General features: G+C 42.8%; 1 protein-coding gene across 4 annotated transcripts in view; it reads left to right on the top strand.

Annotated features, from left to right (window-relative positions):
- LOC149240009 (single-stranded DNA-binding protein, mitochondrial-like) overlaps positions 1 to 19337 on the top strand; it is a 263565-nt gene that overhangs the window by 170538 nt on the left and 73690 nt on the right. For all 4 annotated transcript variants that reach the window (XR_016246475.1, XR_016246476.1, XR_016246474.1 and 1 more), the window contains exons 3-5: positions 2225 to 2388; positions 2570 to 2778; positions 3009 to 3109. Coding sequence is in view for 1 of the 4 variants with exons in the window: in XM_089373609.1 (XP_089229735.1) it covers positions 2225 to 2388; positions 2570 to 2778; positions 3009 to 3109 (474 nt within the window). In the remaining 3 variants the exon portion in view is untranslated. The remainder of the gene's footprint in view (positions 1 to 2224; positions 2389 to 2569; positions 2779 to 3008; positions 3110 to 19337) is intronic.

Below are 19337 nucleotides of genomic sequence, written 5' to 3'. Positions count from 1 at the left end.
ATTTATAACATTTCATATCATGTTAACAGTTAGAAGTTAGGACTTAGAAATATCTTAGATATTACTTCTTGTAATGGTTAAACTTAGCTTACAAGTACAACTTTGGTGATCAATGATGATAAATGTTATTGAATTTTCAATTTTGAAAGCTTGAAGTTGAAACTTTAAGATTGAATTTGATGAATCATGATTCATGAGACTCAATATGTTGCAGTTTTAATATGTATTTTACTAACTTGTGGACATGGTTGATGACGATTATAATTTCTAGATGATTGATGTGATATGGTTCAATGATCAATCTATGTTTTTTTATGTTTTTTATGTCTAATTCATCATTGTACATGTTTTTGTTGACATATATGTATCGAAAATTAAAAAATATAAAAAATATATATATTTTTAAAAAATCGCTCTCGGATTCGCTCCCAAACCGGGAGCTTCTGAAAATGGTCGCTCCCGCTCTCGTTTTCACTCCCGCTCCCGCTCCCAAGCAACATGGTTCGCACACAAGTTGCGGATTTGGGTAACTGGTCTAGTTGCGCATATGCAAATAGCATAGGAGTTGCAGATCTGGGTTATAGGCCTAGTTGCACATCCGCAAATAGTATAGGAGTCATTAATTTGGGTTGCAGGTTACAAGTCAAGGTGAAAATCTCATAACTCTTTGAATGGAGGCAAGGCAAAGGAGGAGTTACGCTATTTATTTTATCTGTTCGACATATAAAAGTATTCATCTGAGATAGAAAAATATGTTATAATTTTAGTATATTATATATCATTATATGTTATAAATTAATATAATTTATATTTCTAAAAAGATTATAAATTTATTAATATCATGTAAAATATTATATATATATATATATATAGATATATATTGAGAATTTCAAAATATGTATATGGATGAATTTAATGGCAGACCTTATCCAAACTTCATATACAAGTTCAAATTTAAATCGAACTTTATAGTTGCTGAATTGGAACATGAACCTGAACCATGTGAGTTTTGTTGGGGCCTTCTTTGTGCATATGAAGGGTAAAATTGAGATTTGAAGGGATCCCAAGTATTTTCTAAATGTTCTTGTCTCTAAAACTAGTGGATCTTTATGTCTATATTCCATTTTTGTATTGTAATTTATAATTTTCTTATTGTGTATGTTTGTGTGTTGCAAACATCCCGATTTTATCATGAAGAAATTGCGAAATCATGAATTTTTGGCCGAGCTGATGTTTGCTGATTTTTTTTTTGTTTATATATTTTGGTGGTATCTTAATTTTGCTGATGTTTGCTGATTCTTACCAATATTTTCCTTATTTTTACGATTTTTTGGTTTTTCAGACCCTTGCTGATTTTATCCTGATGCCGATTTTAAGAACATTGATATATATGTGCAATATATGTGTGTGTGTGTAACATGTCTTTTGTGTCCTATTTCCAAGGTCGAGATGTCCCGTGTTAGACACTTTCATTTCAGTGTCCTTTGCATCCCATGTCCTTGTGTCATGTGACTTAGTTGACAGTCATTGCCATGGATGGATGTGGTGGCCATTTTCAGGGTTTGCTGATTTGCCGAGGCTTCTTCACTTTTGCAGGCTCAGTGATCAAATACTTATTCACAATTACGAATGGATATGGAGAATATATCTTTTAATATTATTTTTCATTGATACCATTTATAATTTTTTTTCCAAGAAAAACCTCACAGGGAAACCCTAGGGATGTTTCTCCACATTTGTGGATGGCATCCCTATTAAAGCTGTCAGTGTCAATTAGTGCACTTTACCCAAGGGGATTCAAACTGGGCAACATTGGCGACAACTGGTTGAGCTCACCCTTTGGGCTGATATTGTTTAATTTATAAACAATGAGTTAATGAACTATGATTTAGTTGTACTCATTTTATAGTACTATTATAATATTATTTTATTCATTGTGCACTGTGCACAAGGGTGCACACACACACACACATAGGCACATTCAAAGACTGGAAGAGATTGTATTTCTGACAGGCCAATATCTAAAATCTTTCGACTATAAGTTTGTTTGAAGCTCATCCTTTTTCTTTATCTGATTGGATTTAATAATCTTAAAAAAGGTTGCTATTTGTTATGCAGCATTTAGATTCCAAATGAAATTGGTTAGTAGTACTCTTGTATGGCTCTGTTCAAACTTTGAAGGAATATGCAATGAAGAATTCATAAGTGCTTGGATGGACTGCAGGGTTGCTTGGATCACTAAAGCCAGGATACTCTACTCTTGGTTACGAACCTAATGAGGAGGAGGGAATTGAAGATGCCAAGCAGAGTGAACAACCTCTCCGGAGAGAGTCACAGCCGCAGAGTGTAGATCCCAAGAAGGGATGGGGTTTTCGTGGTGTTCATAAGGTTTTTGTATTCTCCTGCCATTTCCTTGACTTGTGTAATTGGCTGTTTGGTGAAATTATGAATCTGAATTGTTAGATGGGTTGTATCTCATCTGTTGGGTGAGAATAAATTGTCTGTGCAGTTGCCTGTTTGTAACTATTGCTTTTGAGATTTGTTGATAGTACATTGTTTGCTCATGCAGGCAATTATCTGTGGAAAAGTGGGACAACCACCAGTACAGAAAATATTGAGGAATGGTCGAACTGTGACCATATTTACTGTAGGAACTGCTGGCATGTTTGACCAAAGAACTCTGGGGATAAACAAATCCACCAGACCTATTCAGTGGCATAGAATTGCTGTTCATAATGAACCACTTGGAGCATATGCTGTTCAGCAGCTGATTAAAGAGTATGTATGATCTGGATTTTATAGTTTTCATTGTCTGAATTTACTTCTGTCCTTGGCGGCTCAAGCCAAGTTTTGATTCAATCCTGAATAAGTTCTGTAGGTAAAACAAAGGGTTTGATTAATGTAAATTGTTTAATAGGTATGTTAGTATCCTTCCATACAGATATTTGTTTCGCCTAGTATAATGTGTTGCTGATGTCTATTTTGGATGGTTTGATTTTCTGGACTAGTGCATCTGTTTATGTTGAAGGAGATATTGAGACCAGAGTCTACAATGACAACATTAATGGCACAGTTAAACATGTTCCAGAAATATGTGTTCGACGAGACGGTATGTGAAAATCTTCTATGGTTTAATAAATTTCTTAGATTTCCTATAATCCATTAATAACAGAAACCTTACGTCAATGATCTCCAAACAAGTTTGTCTGGTGTGCCTTATTAACATTTGTCTAATCCATTATTCGGTCATACTCTAAGGTAATGTGGTTTTTAATGCTTGTAACTAGTTTAATTCATTTGCTAGATATACACCAAATTTATCACATGTATTGTTATGCAGGTATCGTTAGTTATGGTTGTATTATTTATCCCTTAATGTAACAAATTACTGGTTTCATGTATATTCTCTTGATAGTATATTCTGTCACTATGTTCTCTGTTTGTATAATTATGGACAGACTTGATGGTTTCCAAAATGTTTGGTTGCTTGTGTTCAAGGCTAATTGAAAGCGGGAGCGTGTAATATCCCTAAGGGAAAATTAACAGTAAATATTCAAAGCAAAATAAGTTGAAGACTCTAAGTTTACTTAGTTAGGAAACCCTTCATGCACTTTATCTGATTTATTCCTACCTACTTGTTATTTTCCTTAACAAGTTATTTACAATGTAAATACTGAAAATAAACACCAGTGCATGCTCAACATATTACAGATCAACAACTAAAATAAACAAGAACAAACACACCACATGACACCATTATTTTTGGACTAATGTCTCCAGAAAAGCCCAATGTGAGAAAACCATTGCAGCTATCTGAAGGTTTTCTTATTAAGCAATATCAGAGTACAATCTGGGTGCCGAAACTGACCTACCCAACAGAGAATTTCCTTAGCAGCTATACCTCACAGTTTGAGAGAAATCTCCTCGCTGAAACCCCAGAAAATCCTTCTGGCAGCTCCTCAGCACAAAACTGCCCTGCAACCCCAACGTCTGCCCAATCTGGACTGCGTCGGCCCCTCTCTGTCACACGCTAGCTCTGTGTCAGCCTTTCCTGGCCCGCGTTAGCCTCAGGAGACCCTGCATCAACTTTCTGAGCCTCTGCGTTAGACACGTTGGCCTCTCTGGTGCTTTGCGCAACACTTGGCTGCCTCTGCGTGGCCCTGCGTGAGCCCTTGCTGGCTCTGCATCACTCTCCTTGGCTGCTACATTGCTCTCTTGGCATAATCTCTGCCTTCTCTGTTCTCCATGCCTCTTAGCTTCTCTCCCGATCACTGATTCTATCTCTCTTAGCAAACCCCGCTCTAGAGAATAGAATGACTGATCACTCTGGTGTAATCTCCAAATGACCTTCAAGCCTCCTCTTATACTTTTCTTGTTGACATCTCAACGACCGAAATTAATTTCCCTAAGTCTAGACTTAGGGACTCCATTAAAAATATTAATTATTTTAATATCTCCTGATCTGTTTAGAATCTGCCCAAACCCTTTCTGGGTATTGAAGATCTCATGTGCCCCAACCTCTCCACCAAATTTCGTGGCTAGAGCACATCCGATGCTACCCCAAATCAACACTCCCTCTTAGCGAGCACTGTGCTCTAGCAATACTCCTCACTGAGTATTACTCTGATCATCTGGCATCGGTACCTGTGCTGATGCTAGGCCTTCCTGCCCAACATCCTCTGCACTGCTGCCTCCTGTACTGCTGCCCATGGTTCTGCCACTGCCACTGCTGCATCTGTACGACAACTCCCTCTGCATCTGTGCTGCTGCTGGTCCTTTCTCTTAGCACTGCATTCTCACTGCACCTCTCATCATGCTGTATCGTGCTGCCCATTGCTGCACTGCAACTTAGTTACTGAGAAGTAAGTAATTGATCTCCCAATTGACCTCCCTATTGGGCTAGAAACACCCACTGATGTTGAAGCTCCCTTTGCTGCTGACAAGTGCTCCCTCTTTGACCTCTGCGTTGCTGCAACAACTCCCTGCATCTCGCACCATGGCACACCTCTCTGTGCCATCCTGCATTGGTTCAACACTCCTGTGCCTCTCGCACTGCTACAACTTGCTAGCCCTGCGCTGTCTCGGGACTCCTGCACTGTAGCTCTCTCTGCCACTCCATCTGCATCTGTCTCTACCCACTCAGCAAGTCCTGCTACTCCTTGTTGGGGCTACCGTAGCAAGGTCTAATCCGAGAGGTCGGGTACCCCGAGGATCCTGCCTCTCATCGCTTGTAGTCTGCCTGACTACAGCTCGATGTCTCCCCACTTCTGCTCAAGTGGTGCGTGTGCACTCATGGCACAGTCATCGTCTTTCAAAACTTCCTTCTCTGGCCGTGCTGGCGCTGCCTTAGTCTCGGAAGAGACTCCCTTACTCTTCTTCCTTGGGCATTGGGTCGCATAATGACCCATCTCCCCAAAGTGGAAGCACTTGATTTTGGAGAGATATTTCTTCTTCCGCTTCTCTTGCTTTCCCTCAGACGCTAGGGCCACATCCTCCTCCTCCTGCTTGACCTTGATCCCTTTGCTTCTGCTACGTGTCTTCGATTGCCTTCTGATCTCTTCCGGGCGAAGAGCTGCCCACATCTTGTCCCAAGGTGGGAGAGTCCCTCTGCTCAGGATACTCTGGACAAACACTTCTCAATCTTTTGAGACAACATTCAGGGCTGTCCTCACCATAAACTCCTGATCCAGCGTCGCTCCTATAGCAGTCAACTGGTCTCGGATCTCATTCAGTCCTTCGAGGAAGGTGTCAATCGATTGACCCTTCTTCATCTAATACGACCTCATCTGGTTCTCGAGCAACATTCTTCTCTGCACAGAAGTATGCTGGTATAGGTTCTTGAGAGCCTCCCACATCTCAACTATTGTTTCTTTCTCGGCTATATGTGGTACCATATGATCCTTGACCCCATCAAGGATAATGCATTTGGCCCTCGACATCGCCTCTTCGTACTTGTCGTTGTCATTGGGGTCGACTGGGATAGTTATGACCTTCAAGGTGAAGTTCTTGACACGATTCCTGTCAAGCACTAAGATTCAGGCCTTCCAGACTGCGAAGTTCGATGCTCTGTCCAGTCTATCCTGGTCTCTTACCCCGTGTAGTGCCATGACGCTTCTCTACTTCCCTCTTGGAAGTTCTCTGTTTGACTCCTTTGAGTCCCTACTTCCCGTCTAGAAGTTCTCTTCTTGACTCCCTCTGAGTCCTGATTTCCCTGATGCCCCCTACTCTGATCGTCTTGTGCAACTGCACTGTTGATCCAGGTTGCTCGGCTAGAAACCCTTGGTAACAACTCCTCTGGCTCTGCTCTGCCAGGCACTGTTCTGACTACAGTACCTCACCAGCTCCACTTTGCAATATTTCTACAGCCTTCTAGACTCCAGCAACCGCCTCTCTGTGAACTGCGTCAGTCCCTCTCTGCCTCACGCTGGCTCTGCGTCACCCTAGATGGGTCTGTGTCAGCCCTGGGATGCCTTATGTTAGCCCTTTGGCCCTCTGCGTCAGCAACGATGGCCTCTTTGAGGCTCTACGCAACTCCCGACTTCTTCTGCGTGGCTCTGGCTGGCTCTGTGTCACACTTCTTGGCTTCTGCATTGCTAGAAACAACGTCTGTCACCTCGAGACATCTGTTTTCTGCTGCTATAGCTCCACTCGGTTGATGCCTTTTAGCTCTCTTGTGATTTGCAATCACGCTCCGATACCATGTTGAAGTTTCTAAGTTTACTTAGTTTAGAAACCCTTCATGCACTTTATCTGATTTATTCCTACCTACTTGTTATTTTCCCTAACAAGTTATTTACAATGTAAGTACTGAAAATAGACACCAATGCATGCTCAACATATTACAGATTAGCAACTAAAAGAAACAAGAACAAACACACCACATGACACCATTATTTTTGGACTAATGTCCTCGGAAAAACCCAATATGGGAAAACCGGTGCAGCTATCTGAGGGTTTTGTTATTAAGCAATATCATAGTACAATTTGGGTGCCGAAATTGGCCTACCCAACAGAGAATTTCCGTAGCAGCTATACCTCACAGTTTGAGAGAAATCTCCTGGCTGAAACCCCGGAAAATCCTTCCGGCGATTCTTCAGCATAAAACTTCTCTGCAACCCTACTGTCTGCGCAATCTGGACTACGTCGGCCCCTTTCTGTCTCACGCTGGCCCTGCGTCACCCTTTCATGGCCTGCATCAGCCCCAAGAGACCCTGCGTCAGCTTTCTAGGCCTCTGCGTCAGACAAGATGGCCTCTCTGGTGCTCTGCGCAGCTTTGGCTGCCTCTGCGTGGCCTTGCGCGAGCCCTTGCTGGCTCTGTGTCACTCTCCTTGGCTGCTGCACTGCTCTCCCGACACAATCTCTACCTTCTCTATTTCTCTGTACTGAATGCCCCTTAGCTGCTCTCCTGATCACTGATTCTATCTCTCTTAGTAAACCCCTCTCTAGAGAATAGAATGACTAGTCACTCTGGTGTAATCTCCAAGTGACCCTCAAGCCTCCTCTTATACTTTTCCTATTGACATCTCAACGGCCGAGATTAAGTCCCTAATCAGCGGCTAAAATTAGATCTGGCTTGATCCATGTCTTTTGGACCACTCTAACACAGATTCATATTAATACACATTAATATTTTATTTTCCGGACTCCATTAAAAATATTAATTATTTTAATATCTCCTGATCTATTTAGAATCTGCCCAAACCCTTTCTGGATATTGGATATCTCATGTGCCCCAATCTCTCCACCAAATTTTGTGGCTAGAGCACATCCGATGCTACCCCAAATCAACAAAACAGACAACACATCATAAAAACCAGAATAGACAATCAGACCATGAAAATGCCTCCGGTACAACGCCGTATACTCATTTTATTAAATGGAAAAAGGTGTACAATCAAGGTGCTGGAATGAGTGCACCTGGGCTTGCTCTTAGCAAGCTAGCAAAGCCCACAATGCTCACTGAATCACCCTCCAAGCTCTGTCAATTCGACCCAACTGTTGTGCTGTAAAACCCAGAAAATGGTGCTGCTGCCTGAAATGAAGAGCTGCTAGAGCCCTCTCTACTGCTTAGAAAATTTCGGGAATTTAATCCTGGCCTCTACTCAAGAAACTCATAATAACCCACGAAAGGTTTGGCCATGGCTTGTCCCTGGAATTTCAACCCCCTGTAGCTTGACTAGCTCTCCTGCTCGGAAATTCGACCTCCTGGATGATCTGTTGTTGAAATGCCTCCAGAATGCCTGCAAATCTTGTTAGAAGGCTTCGTAAGCCTTCCCACCAAATCTCCACCTCGAATTCCCTTAACTCCCCAAACTCTCGAAATGCCTCTAGCGGTGACTGCGCACTCCTTGTGCCGCTGTGGCTCTCTCTAATGCTGCAAATCAACCTCCTGTTGCTAGTACAAAGTAGGCTAAAGAAGAACTCCCTCCTTGGGCTAGCACTCAAAGTCCATTGAAGCAAGGGCTGAGATATTTGCTTCGAAACACCCGGTGTGCTGAACAACACATGCAGACTTGGCTTACTGCTCGAGCGTGCTCTTGTCAAAGACAAATTCTGAAATGATGAATGATAATCAAAGTGAGAGCTCCTCCCTCTTTTATTGAATAACCTCCAAGGCTGCCCATGTGGGCCCACATCGACTTTCTCCCACCTTCTTCGAGCCAATGAGAGTGTACTCTCCATGTGGGCTGAAAATGCCTTTGTTGTGCCCCCATGTTCCACCAAAGCCGCAATTTTTCGCTGAGAACTATAGTTGGAGTGCCTCTTAGTCCAAAAATCACATACGGGTCTACTAGGCACCCTTTTCCTAAGTTAAAAGAATACGAATGCCAAAATTGATCAAAATTTCGATATTCCCTGATGACTCTGTTACACAACTACCTCTCTCTGGTATCCAAAATGGCCTCTGGTTCCAGTACCAAATGGCCTTTGTCGTCCATAGGGTGTGGCTCTGTAGTAGCGGTGACCTACTGCCCTAGTGCCTTCTTGACGAAAGACGCATGAAAAACATTGTGCACCCGGTGTTAGCTCCAACCCATATGCTACCTCCCACACCTTCCGAGTAACAAGATAAGGCCCATAGAAGGTGGGTTTGAGTTTTTCGGCCCCCTTCTGCTTGAGCATAGACTGCTACTACGGTTGGAGCGTCAAAAAGACCAAGTCCCCAACTTCAAACTGCCTTTCAACTCTACCCCAGTTTGTATAAAGCTTCTGTTGATTCTGGTCCATTTGCAGATTGTCTTTCAGAGCCCTCAAGATGTCTTGGCTCTCCTGTATCCAGTCCTTGGCCCTCGGGACTCTGCTGTCTCCAAACATAATGTCAGCAAAAGACAATGCATGATAAGCATATAGGGCTCGAAATGGTGACATACCTATAGACATGTGATGTGTAGTGTTGTAGCAGTACTCCCCTAAATGCAAGCATCGTATCCATGCCCTCTGCTACCCTGTCATATAGCTACGTAAGGAGCCCTCCAACCACTTGTTAACTATCTCCATTTGTCCATCCGTTTGTGGGTGGTAACTGGTACTCGGGGTGAGTTCAGTACCCACCAACCTGAATAACTCTTGCCAAAACCCACCCATGAACCTGCTGTCCCAGTCACTGACAATGGTCTTGGGGAGACCATGTAGTCGAAACACCTCCTTGAAAAACAATTCGGCCACCTGTGAGGCCGAGTACTAGGCTGGAATGGCAAAGAAATGAGCGTACTTCGTCAAGCGATCTACCACCACATAGATGCAGTCTTTGCCCTATACGGTGGGCAACCCGGTGATGAAATCCATCGATATGCTTTCCCATTTCCCCTCCGGAATGGGAAGCGACTGTAGTAGACCAGCGGGGTGTGTCTGCTCTCCCTTGTTTCGCTGGCATGTGTCACACTCCCGTATATGCCTCAGAACATCCTCCTTGAGGCCCTTCCATGCAAAGCGCTCCCTAATGGTCCGATATGTCTTTGTAAATCCCTGGTGCCCTACTAGTGGCAAATCATGGGCAACCTGCAGAATCTTCTCCCTTAGTGGGGAGTTGGGTACCAAGTAAATCCGGTCTCGGTAGTAGATCACCTCGTTCATCACCCGATACCGATCATCCGTCACCAACCCATCAAGGATCTCACATGCAAACTTGTCCTTGGAGTACTCAAGGAGTAACTGCGCCCTCCAGTCCGGGGCAATGCTCATCAAGGACAAAGTGGCTAGTCTCCTGGACAACGCATCAACAACTACGTTGTGCTTCCCTTTGACATACTCGATGTCAAAGTCATATGCCTGTAGTTTGCTCACCCACTTTTGCTGCCTCTCCTGTAGCTGTTTTTGCTCCAAAAAGAACTTGAGGCTGTTGTGATCGATCTTGACCTTGAACTTGTTCCCCACCAAACACTGCCTGAATTTGGCCAACACATGCATGATGGCCAACATCTCCTTGTCATAGATGGAGTAAAGCAGCTCATGGGGCAGTAGCTTCCTGCTCTCAAACGCTATGGGGTGCCCTCCCTGCATCAATATGGCCCCCACACCCACTCCTGATGCATCACACTCCAACATGAAAGGCTGAGTGAAATCAGGGAGTGCCAACACTGGACAACTACTCATGACCTCCTTGAGGCGATCAAATGCCTCCTGCGCTGTAGTGGTCCACTCGAAAGCCCCCTTCTTTGTCAAGTCTGTGAGGGGTGCAACCAGCTGTGAGAAGCCCTTCACAAACTTCTTGTAATAGGTGCAAATGCCCACGAATCCCCTCAGCTCGGTCACATTCCGAGGCTCTGGCCAATCCCGGATAGCTCTAATCTTCTCCTCATGCACTCTGACACCATCCTCCCCAATGATGTGCCCAAGGTAGAATATCTTAGTCAACCCAAACTCGCACTTGGACAGTTTGGCATAGAACTGTTGCTCCTCCAGAATGCGTAGTACTGTCTCAAGGTGCTGTAAATGTTTCTCTCACGTTCGGTTGTAGATCAATTTGTCGTCAAGGAACACCTGTACGAACTTCCTCAACTGCCCACGAAACACGTGGTTCATGCATGACTGGAATGTGGCAGGTGCGTTGGTCAGCCCAAAGGGCATAACCAGGAACTCAAAGTGCCCATAGTGGCACTGGAATGCCGTCTTCGGGACATCTTGGTCCCTCACCTGGATCTGTTGATACCTCGATTGCAGATCAATCTTCGAGAGGAACTTCGCCCACCCTTAACTTGTCCATCATCTCATCTATACAAGGAATGGGGCTCCGGTTCTTCAACATTTTCTTGTTGAGAGCCCTGTAATCAATGCACATCCGTAAGGACTCATCCTTCTTTTTCACCACCACAACTGATGAAGCAAAAGGGCTAGAGCTGGGTCTGATGGATGGCCCTCTCAATCTCATCCCGATAAGCCTTGGGATGTCGATAAGGGGTGGTGATGATGACCTCCACCCTTGGCTCCAAATCAATTGTGTGCTCAAACCCTCGGTCAGGAGGTTGTCCCGGTGGTATGTCCCCAAACACCATTGGATACCTGTCAAGAATAGCCTGTATCTTTGGATGTGGTGGCTTGGGTTTTCCTCCAGCCTCTACGATCCTGAACTCCACAACCCACTCAATGTCTCCATGTCTCAAGTCAGCCTCCATCCTGTGGGCTGAAATACCCTGTGGTGGGTATGAGTGCATCCCTCGAAGCAACACGGTCTTGCCATCTGGCCCTACGAACTCCATCTCCAGCTTCTACCAGTCTGTCGTGACTTTGCCCAACGTATAGAGCCACTGGACTCCCAACACTACGTTGGTGTCCGGTACATCCACCACAAAGAAATGATCTGTCATGGAGTAATTCCCCATGGTCACTGTCAAAGCTGGCACATAGCGAGTGCACTGCATGGTTCTGTCCCTAGGCACAAGAACTGAGAATCCCTCGAACTCCTCAGTTGTGATGCCTCTCCTCTGAACCAGCTGCGCATCAATGAAGTTGTGGGTAGCCCCACTGTCCACCAATACTGAGACACGCTGCCCCTGAACAGTGCCTCGGATCCTCATGGTCAAAAATTTGGGTACCCCTCACAGTGATGCAAGTACCCCTCCAGTAGGTGCGAAAGAAACTCCTCGTGGTGGTGGTGGTGGTCCTCCTCCTCCTCCTGGTGGTGTTGCGCTGTCCTCTCCCGTCATCTCAAAATAAGTCTCATCCTCTGCATCACTGTCAGAGAAGACCTCTATATAGTGGGCCTTGCCCGCTACACACCTGTGGCCCGGTGCCCATGGCTCCTGACAAGTGAAGCACAGTTTCCTCCGCCTGAGGTCTCTCCGGGTCTCATCATCCAATTGCGCACGCCCCTGATTGGCCCTCGGTGGTGGGGCCCTAATATCCTTCCTCTTCTGCTGGAAGCCCTGTCTAGGGGGAAATGGTGCCCTTGTCCTGGGTAGGGCATCCTGTAGGTCTCGAGCTCTCCCTATGACATCATGCAATGTAGTGGGCTTGTTGGACCTCACGAACCCACACAATGGCTCTGCTAGCTCATTTATAAACATGACAAGTATGGGACCATCACCAACAAATGCAGAAACTATGAGATGTAGGTTTCTGCACTCTTAGTTTGCCTGAGCTTAATCAGCTCTTAAACTGCTCCAACACCCTCCTGGTGAAATCATCATAGGCAGTCACCCGAGCATGCCCCAACGTGGTCAATCCGTGGAACCACCAGTCGTGGGCTTCCCCTTCCAGATGCAACGTGGCAATCTTGATTGCCTCACCTTCTATCATTTGGTTCAGTTGGAAATAAACATCCAGCTTCTCGACCCAAGCCTTGGCCGAGCTCTTGGAGGACCCATCAAAGGTTGGGAGAAATAGCCTCCCCACCATGCATTGCAAGTCTGTCCCCTGCATATAACCTCCTCCATTATGTCCCTTGGACTTGTTGTTTCCCTTCAGCTGACAGAAATCTTTGAAAGTGATGACCCTCTCAAATTCAGGCCCAGAAGACTGATACTACAGGACAATGTTGCGGGGGAGCACCCCCCCCGATCCCGCTCCCAATCTGCGCTCCGGGTGGGAGCAACTTGGGGGCGGGTTGGGAGCACGCGCTCCCTAAAAAAAATTTCGCTCCTTGCCTTTTCGGGGGCGTTTAGCATTTTTTGCAAATTTGTTTTTGCAGTAATGTTCGAAATACAATTATTTTTCAAAGAAACAAATAAGTTTTGAGTGGGGCAGCTTAAATTTTTAACATTACCATGAGCATTACCATGAAATGACTCAGGATGTTTGAGAGTGGTTCCGATCTCACTAGATTTCATATGGAGAAAGTAGAATTTTAGATTTCATTCAAAATCCAACAGACTTGTCAGTTTTTTAGGATTTTAGGATGGGGATTGCAATGTTTCCATTGAATTTTGTCATGTATTAGCGTATGGAACTCGTATTTAATCAAGAGCACCAATCCCTCTATGTACCTTGACGTTAGTGACATTGGTTGTCGAACTCCTCTATCACGACCCTCCTAAAAATGTACGCATCACTCAAACAAAATCTTGACTTGACATGCTATGCTTTTTCTATCTTATGTTAACGCTTAGAGGGTGATATTAATGACAAAGATCCCTATACAGATACAGAGGTAATGACAAAGATACCTCTGGATATTAATGCTTAGAGGGTGATATTAAGGACAAAGATCATGATTTTCCAACAAGACTTAAAAACTAGACATTTCTCGTGGTGGCAAGAGGCCCAAGCATAAGAAATAGATAATAGATTTACTTGTCTTTTCTAGTTTCTAGTAGTTTTTATAACTATTGACTCTTTCATATTTATTATGATATTTTTTTAAACAATATATAACAATTTAAGTTTGAAGTTGCAATAATAACTCATTAGTAATGAATTATGAATATGATGCTTCATGCAAGTTGAAAGTTGTTTCATTTCATTTCATTTTATAACGTTTCATTTCATGTTAGATATTATTTGTTGTAATGGTTACAATTAGCCTACAAGTACAACTTTGGTGATCAATGATGATAAATGTTATATATTGAATTTCAAAAGCTTGAAACTTTAAGATTGATGAATCATGAGACTCAATATGTTGTATGTTACTATGTTACTAACTTGTGGACGTGGTTGATGAAGATTATAACTTCTAGATGATTGTTGTTATATGGTTAAATATATGTTGTTGTTGTTGTTTTTATGTATCTAATTCATTATTCTACATGTTTTTGTTGACATATATGTATCAAAATATAAAAAATATAAAAGATATATATATATATATATATATATATATATATATATATATATATATATAAAAAGCGCTTTGGGATTCGCTCCCAAACAGGGAGCTTCTGAAAATGTTGCTCTTGCACCCATTTTCACTCCCACTCCCTGCTTTCACTCCCGATCCCAAGTAACACTGCTCCAGGAAATAATCTCCATAGGGTGCTTCCTCCTGCTCTGGTTGCCCTCCTGCTCCAGATTGTAGGAACGTAGGAATGGTGGATCTAGGGGGTGTGTTTTGGACCAATGGCATGTTGGCATGGAGAGATGCATGGTGGTGTGATGTGCCAGACCCTTCTCCATAGTGGAAATCCCCTTGGACTCCTTTGCCCTTGTTGCCATTGCTATTTCGCTGCCCCATTCCTTCAATGTTCTGAGACAAATCCTGCACTGCCTTCAGTAGGAGTTGGGCAAACTCCTTCTCCTCATCCCTTTTGTCTCCCTCGTTATCCCCCATGTTGGGTTCCTCTACCTCTGGTTCTGTAGTCACGGGATCAGGGGTGATCTCTAACTGTCATTCTTTGCTCCTGTACCTTTGCCTCTAGTATGTCACATTTTGCCTATCCTCTGGTGTCATAGACTGCGCTGCTCCCATAGGTTGTGCCAAGTCTATGAGCTACTATACCACTGTAATATCCCTAAGGAAAAATTAATAGTAAATATTCAAAGCAAAATAGACAACACATCATAAAAACTAGAACAAACAATCAGACCATGAAAATGCCTTTGGTACAACGCTGTATACTCATTTTATTAAATGGAAAAGGTGTACAATCAAGGTGCTGGAATGAGTGCACCTGGGCTTGCTTTTAGCAAACTAGCAAAGCCCACAATGATCCTTGAATCACCCTCCTCAAAGCTCTGTCAATTCGACCTAACTGCTATGTTGTAAAACCCAGAAAATGGTGTTGCTGTCTGAAATGAAGAAGCTGCTAGAGCCCTCTCTACTAAGAAAATTATGGGAATTCAATTTTGGCCTCTACTCAAGAAATCCAGAATAACGCACGAAGGGTTTGGCCAACGCTTGACCCTGAAATTTCGACGTCCTTGAGTTTGACTAGCTCTCCTGCTGGGAAATTCGACCTCCTGGATGATCTGCTACTGAAATGCCTCCAAAATGCCTGCAAACCTTGTTAGAAGGCTTCCCAAGCCTTCCCACCAAATCTCCACCTCGAATTCCCTTAACTCCCCAAACTCCTGGAGTGCCTCTAGCAGTGATTACGCACTCCCTGCGCTGCTGTGGCTCTCTCTGCTACTGCAAATCGACCTCTTGCTGCTGGTACGAATTAGGCTGAAGAAGAACTCCCTCCTTGGGCTGGCACTCGAAGTCCACCAAAGCAAGGGCTGGGATTTCCGCTCGGAAACACCCGGTGTGCTGAACAACACATGCAGACTTGGCTCACTGCTCAAGCGTGCTCTTGTCAAAGACAAATTCTGAAATGATGAATGATAACCAAAATGAGAGCTCCTCCCTCTTTTATCGAATTGCCTCCAAGGCTGCCCATGTGGGCCCACATCGACTTTCTCCCACCTTCTTCGAGCCAATGAGAGTGTACTCTCCATGTGGGCCGAAAATGCCTTTGTGGTGGCCCCCACGTTCCACCAAAGCCGCAATTTTTCGTTGAGCACTATAGTTGGAGTGCCTCTTAGGCCAAAAATCACATATGGGTCTCCTAGGCCCCCTTTTCCTAAGTGAAATAATGTGAATGCCAAAATTGATCAAAATTTCGATATTCCCTTAGTGAAACACTAAGCAGGGATATCACAAAACGGGAGCGGTAGCGACAATTTTCAGAAGCTTTCGGGTTGGGAGCATTTTTGGGAGTGTTTTTTTATATAATATATATTTTTATGCATATATGTCAACAAAAGCACCTAGAATGATGAATTAGTTATAAAAAGCATAACAACATGGATTAAACCATATGACATCAATTATCTAGTTATTATAATCTTCATCAACCACAGGTCCACAACATCTCGATTCCCATCAACCTTAAAGTTTCAAAGTTTCAAATTTCAGTATATAACATTTGTCATCACTAAAGTTGTACTTGTAAGTTGTAAACATTACCAAATTATAACAAAGAATATTAAACGTGAAATGAAACGTTTCACAAAGCATCATATTCATAATTCATTACCAATAAGTTATAAATGCCAACTTCAAGCTTTAAACTTAGATTTTCATAAACTGTTTACCAAAAGTACCATAATATATATGAAAGGGTCAATAGTTATAAAATTTACTAGAAACTAGAAAAGATAAGTAAATTTACTGTCTACTAAAATTCCTTCTTGCCACGAGAAATTTCTAATTTCTTTTCTCATGATCTATGAACAATGGGAGTCTCCTTCTGCATAGTCTGACTCTTGAATGGTTATGAACTACGTCCAAAACCAGAAGGCAGATGAGCCCCACGCAATGCTGCAAATGGAGGTGGCGACAAAGCTGGTGCAACTTGAGCCTTGCTAGTGGATGGGGCTGGCATTGCTATTGATATTGTTGCTAATGATTGTGATCCTCATCGTCCAAAAATTCTGCTTTGAACTGTTCTAAATATAAGTCTTCGTGCTCCAAATTATCCTCCTCTAGTTTGTTGTCCCTATTGGAAAATCAGAAAGGCAGAAAGAATTTCTTATGTTGATAATTACTTATGATATCTTTGAGTGCTTATTAACTTTCTTATGTTTTTTTTTATCTTTGTTTCATCAATCAGTTACCAAAAGCGAAGCACGAAGATCAAAGACAGTAGATGTAGGCACTCTGCCAGGGCTAAAATCTCTCTATAGGGGAAAACCCAATCAAACTCTTCCACTAGCAAATTCAAGTTGAAATAAACCAAGGCCCTAGACCAAACGACCTTCCTCTTGCACCAAGTCAGCCTTCCAATGAAATTCAACAACCTTCAATAGCTTCTTCTTGTCCAATAGCCACAACCCAACGACAATCCATAATTTCGGCCCCCAACAACTCAGAATTTTAGTCCAGATTCAACACTATAGTTTCGGCCCTTCCAACAACTCAACAAATTCACACAAGAGAGAGAGAGAGAGAATTTCGACTTCTTGTGCTTGATAGAGACCTCCTTCTCCTTCGCTAGCCCTTTTTCCTTCTTCCCTTGAATTTCGCAATTTTTCTGGCCCCAAAAGCTTCAGATCAAACTTGATGAGTTAGTGTATCGAATGAGGTCAAGTTGCTGCCTTTATATAGGAGTTTCTGCCCCTTAGTTAGGCTTACTTGTCCAGTATGAGGCCGAGTTGGTGGAGGAGGCGTAATTGACCTATTTTACCTTAAAATAAATTTCTTTCTTGACAAATGAAGCCCAAGAAGGGCCTTTTACGTTATGACATGGACAAGAACACTAGACATAAACCCTAAAAGCCTTCAATGGAGGCTTTGACCTAAAAACAATTGACCCATGAAACCTGTGCTTCAATAAGTCAATTTCTTTAATAATAAAATTTTGTTTTTCTTTCTTTTGAAAAATACATTACATGAAGACTCAAATACAATTACGAAGATCGACACTAGGTACATTCTTCAACAGTCCCAAATGATATATGCTCTATCAAATCGAGCCCACTCACAATAATGTGTCAACAACCTCAAGTTCTAGTGTACATAAACCAAGCTTTTCTGCCTTTTTCATTGAGGAAGTTTCTTTTGACATTGTGGATGAAGTATAGGTGCTCCAACAACTCTCTGTAGAAGAAGTGTTAAGTTATTAACCACTTGAGAAAGCACTTTAACTGCCAATTTTGCCAAAGGTCCCTTGGAGCCATACATGTTCCACCTTTCAACAAGATCCATTCTATCTCTATCATCATTTACATGCAAAGTACTAAACATTCCAGTTTGATTGAAGTATTGGCTTGATTCTCCACGCAATCTAGCACACTCCTCCTTTTCAAGGACCAACTTATGTAATGCTAGCATGTACCCATTTTGTACCTCTGGATTTGTACGAAGTTTTCTCCTAACCCCACCCCCAAGTGCAGGTTTGGCCAACCAAGATGGAGAGTAGTATTTTGGCATAAGGGCATATGCCAAGGAATGGAGTGGAACGTTAAGATTATCCTACCTTTTGATCACATGTTCGTGAATATGATTATACAAGATGGCATCTTTTGGCTGAACAATATTTTTGATTTACCCTAGCATGCTATCCGTTTGCTCATACACCTCCCCAATCACCGACGCATTTCTATCTGCAAATCGAATCATGTTATAAATGGGTTTGGTGAACTACAAAACATACTTCACACCTTTCCAAAACTGACCATCAAGAACAATGTCCTCCACCTCTTGAAAATCTTATGAGATGCGGTTGCAGCCTTGTCATTTAATCCCTGCCATGATTCACTTGATACCATGCTAGCCAATGTCTCTCTTACCTTCAGTAGGTCACCTGGAGGTGAGGTAATAGCTAACAAATCTAGTCTTTGCAATCTTCAACTGCTCCAACTTTGAGTGACTGCGGAAAAGGACATGGGCATTGCTATGATTGGTAATAAATCTTATCATGTACTTGCCTCTCTTGTATAATGAACCAATCCATTTGTATTTAGGTTCCTTTATCTTAATAATGTCATGCATCAAAAGGTTCATTGTGTGAACCAAACACCTAGACCAAAATATGTTGGGGTATCTATCCTCATTGATTGCTCCCACTACCTTACAATTAGAAGCATTATTAGTAATGACTTGGATGGCACTATATGGCTCAATAGTTTCAATTGTTTGAGTTAATGGTTATGCAATGTTGATGCCGATCTTGAACTTATTTGAGTAGTCACAAGATGAAAGGAACACTGCACCTGTAACAAACACACCATGAACATTTATCAATGACTTTTCTTTTACATTTGTCCAACCATCAGATACAATGGATACCTCATATTCATTCCAAGCGTTTGTGAATTTACAAATGTCGCACTAGCTGTGGGCACGTGGGACGAGTTTTCGGGACGACTAGAGCGCACCCCCAAATTTTCCGGGTATGTCAGGTTAGGGACTACAAGTGCGTGAACTATTTTTTATATTTATTAAAGAAATAAAAAATAAAATTTAGTAATTGAGCATGAAC

The sequence above is a fragment of the Pinus tabuliformis genome, chromosome 8 (assembly GCF_031772625.1).
Source record: "Pinus tabuliformis cultivar Carrire ecotype Pingquan chromosome 8, CPIR1, whole genome shotgun sequence".
Lineage (NCBI taxonomy): Eukaryota > Viridiplantae > Streptophyta > Pinopsida > Pinales > Pinaceae > Pinus > Pinus tabuliformis.
This window is presented reverse-complemented; position numbering and strand designations above follow the sequence as displayed.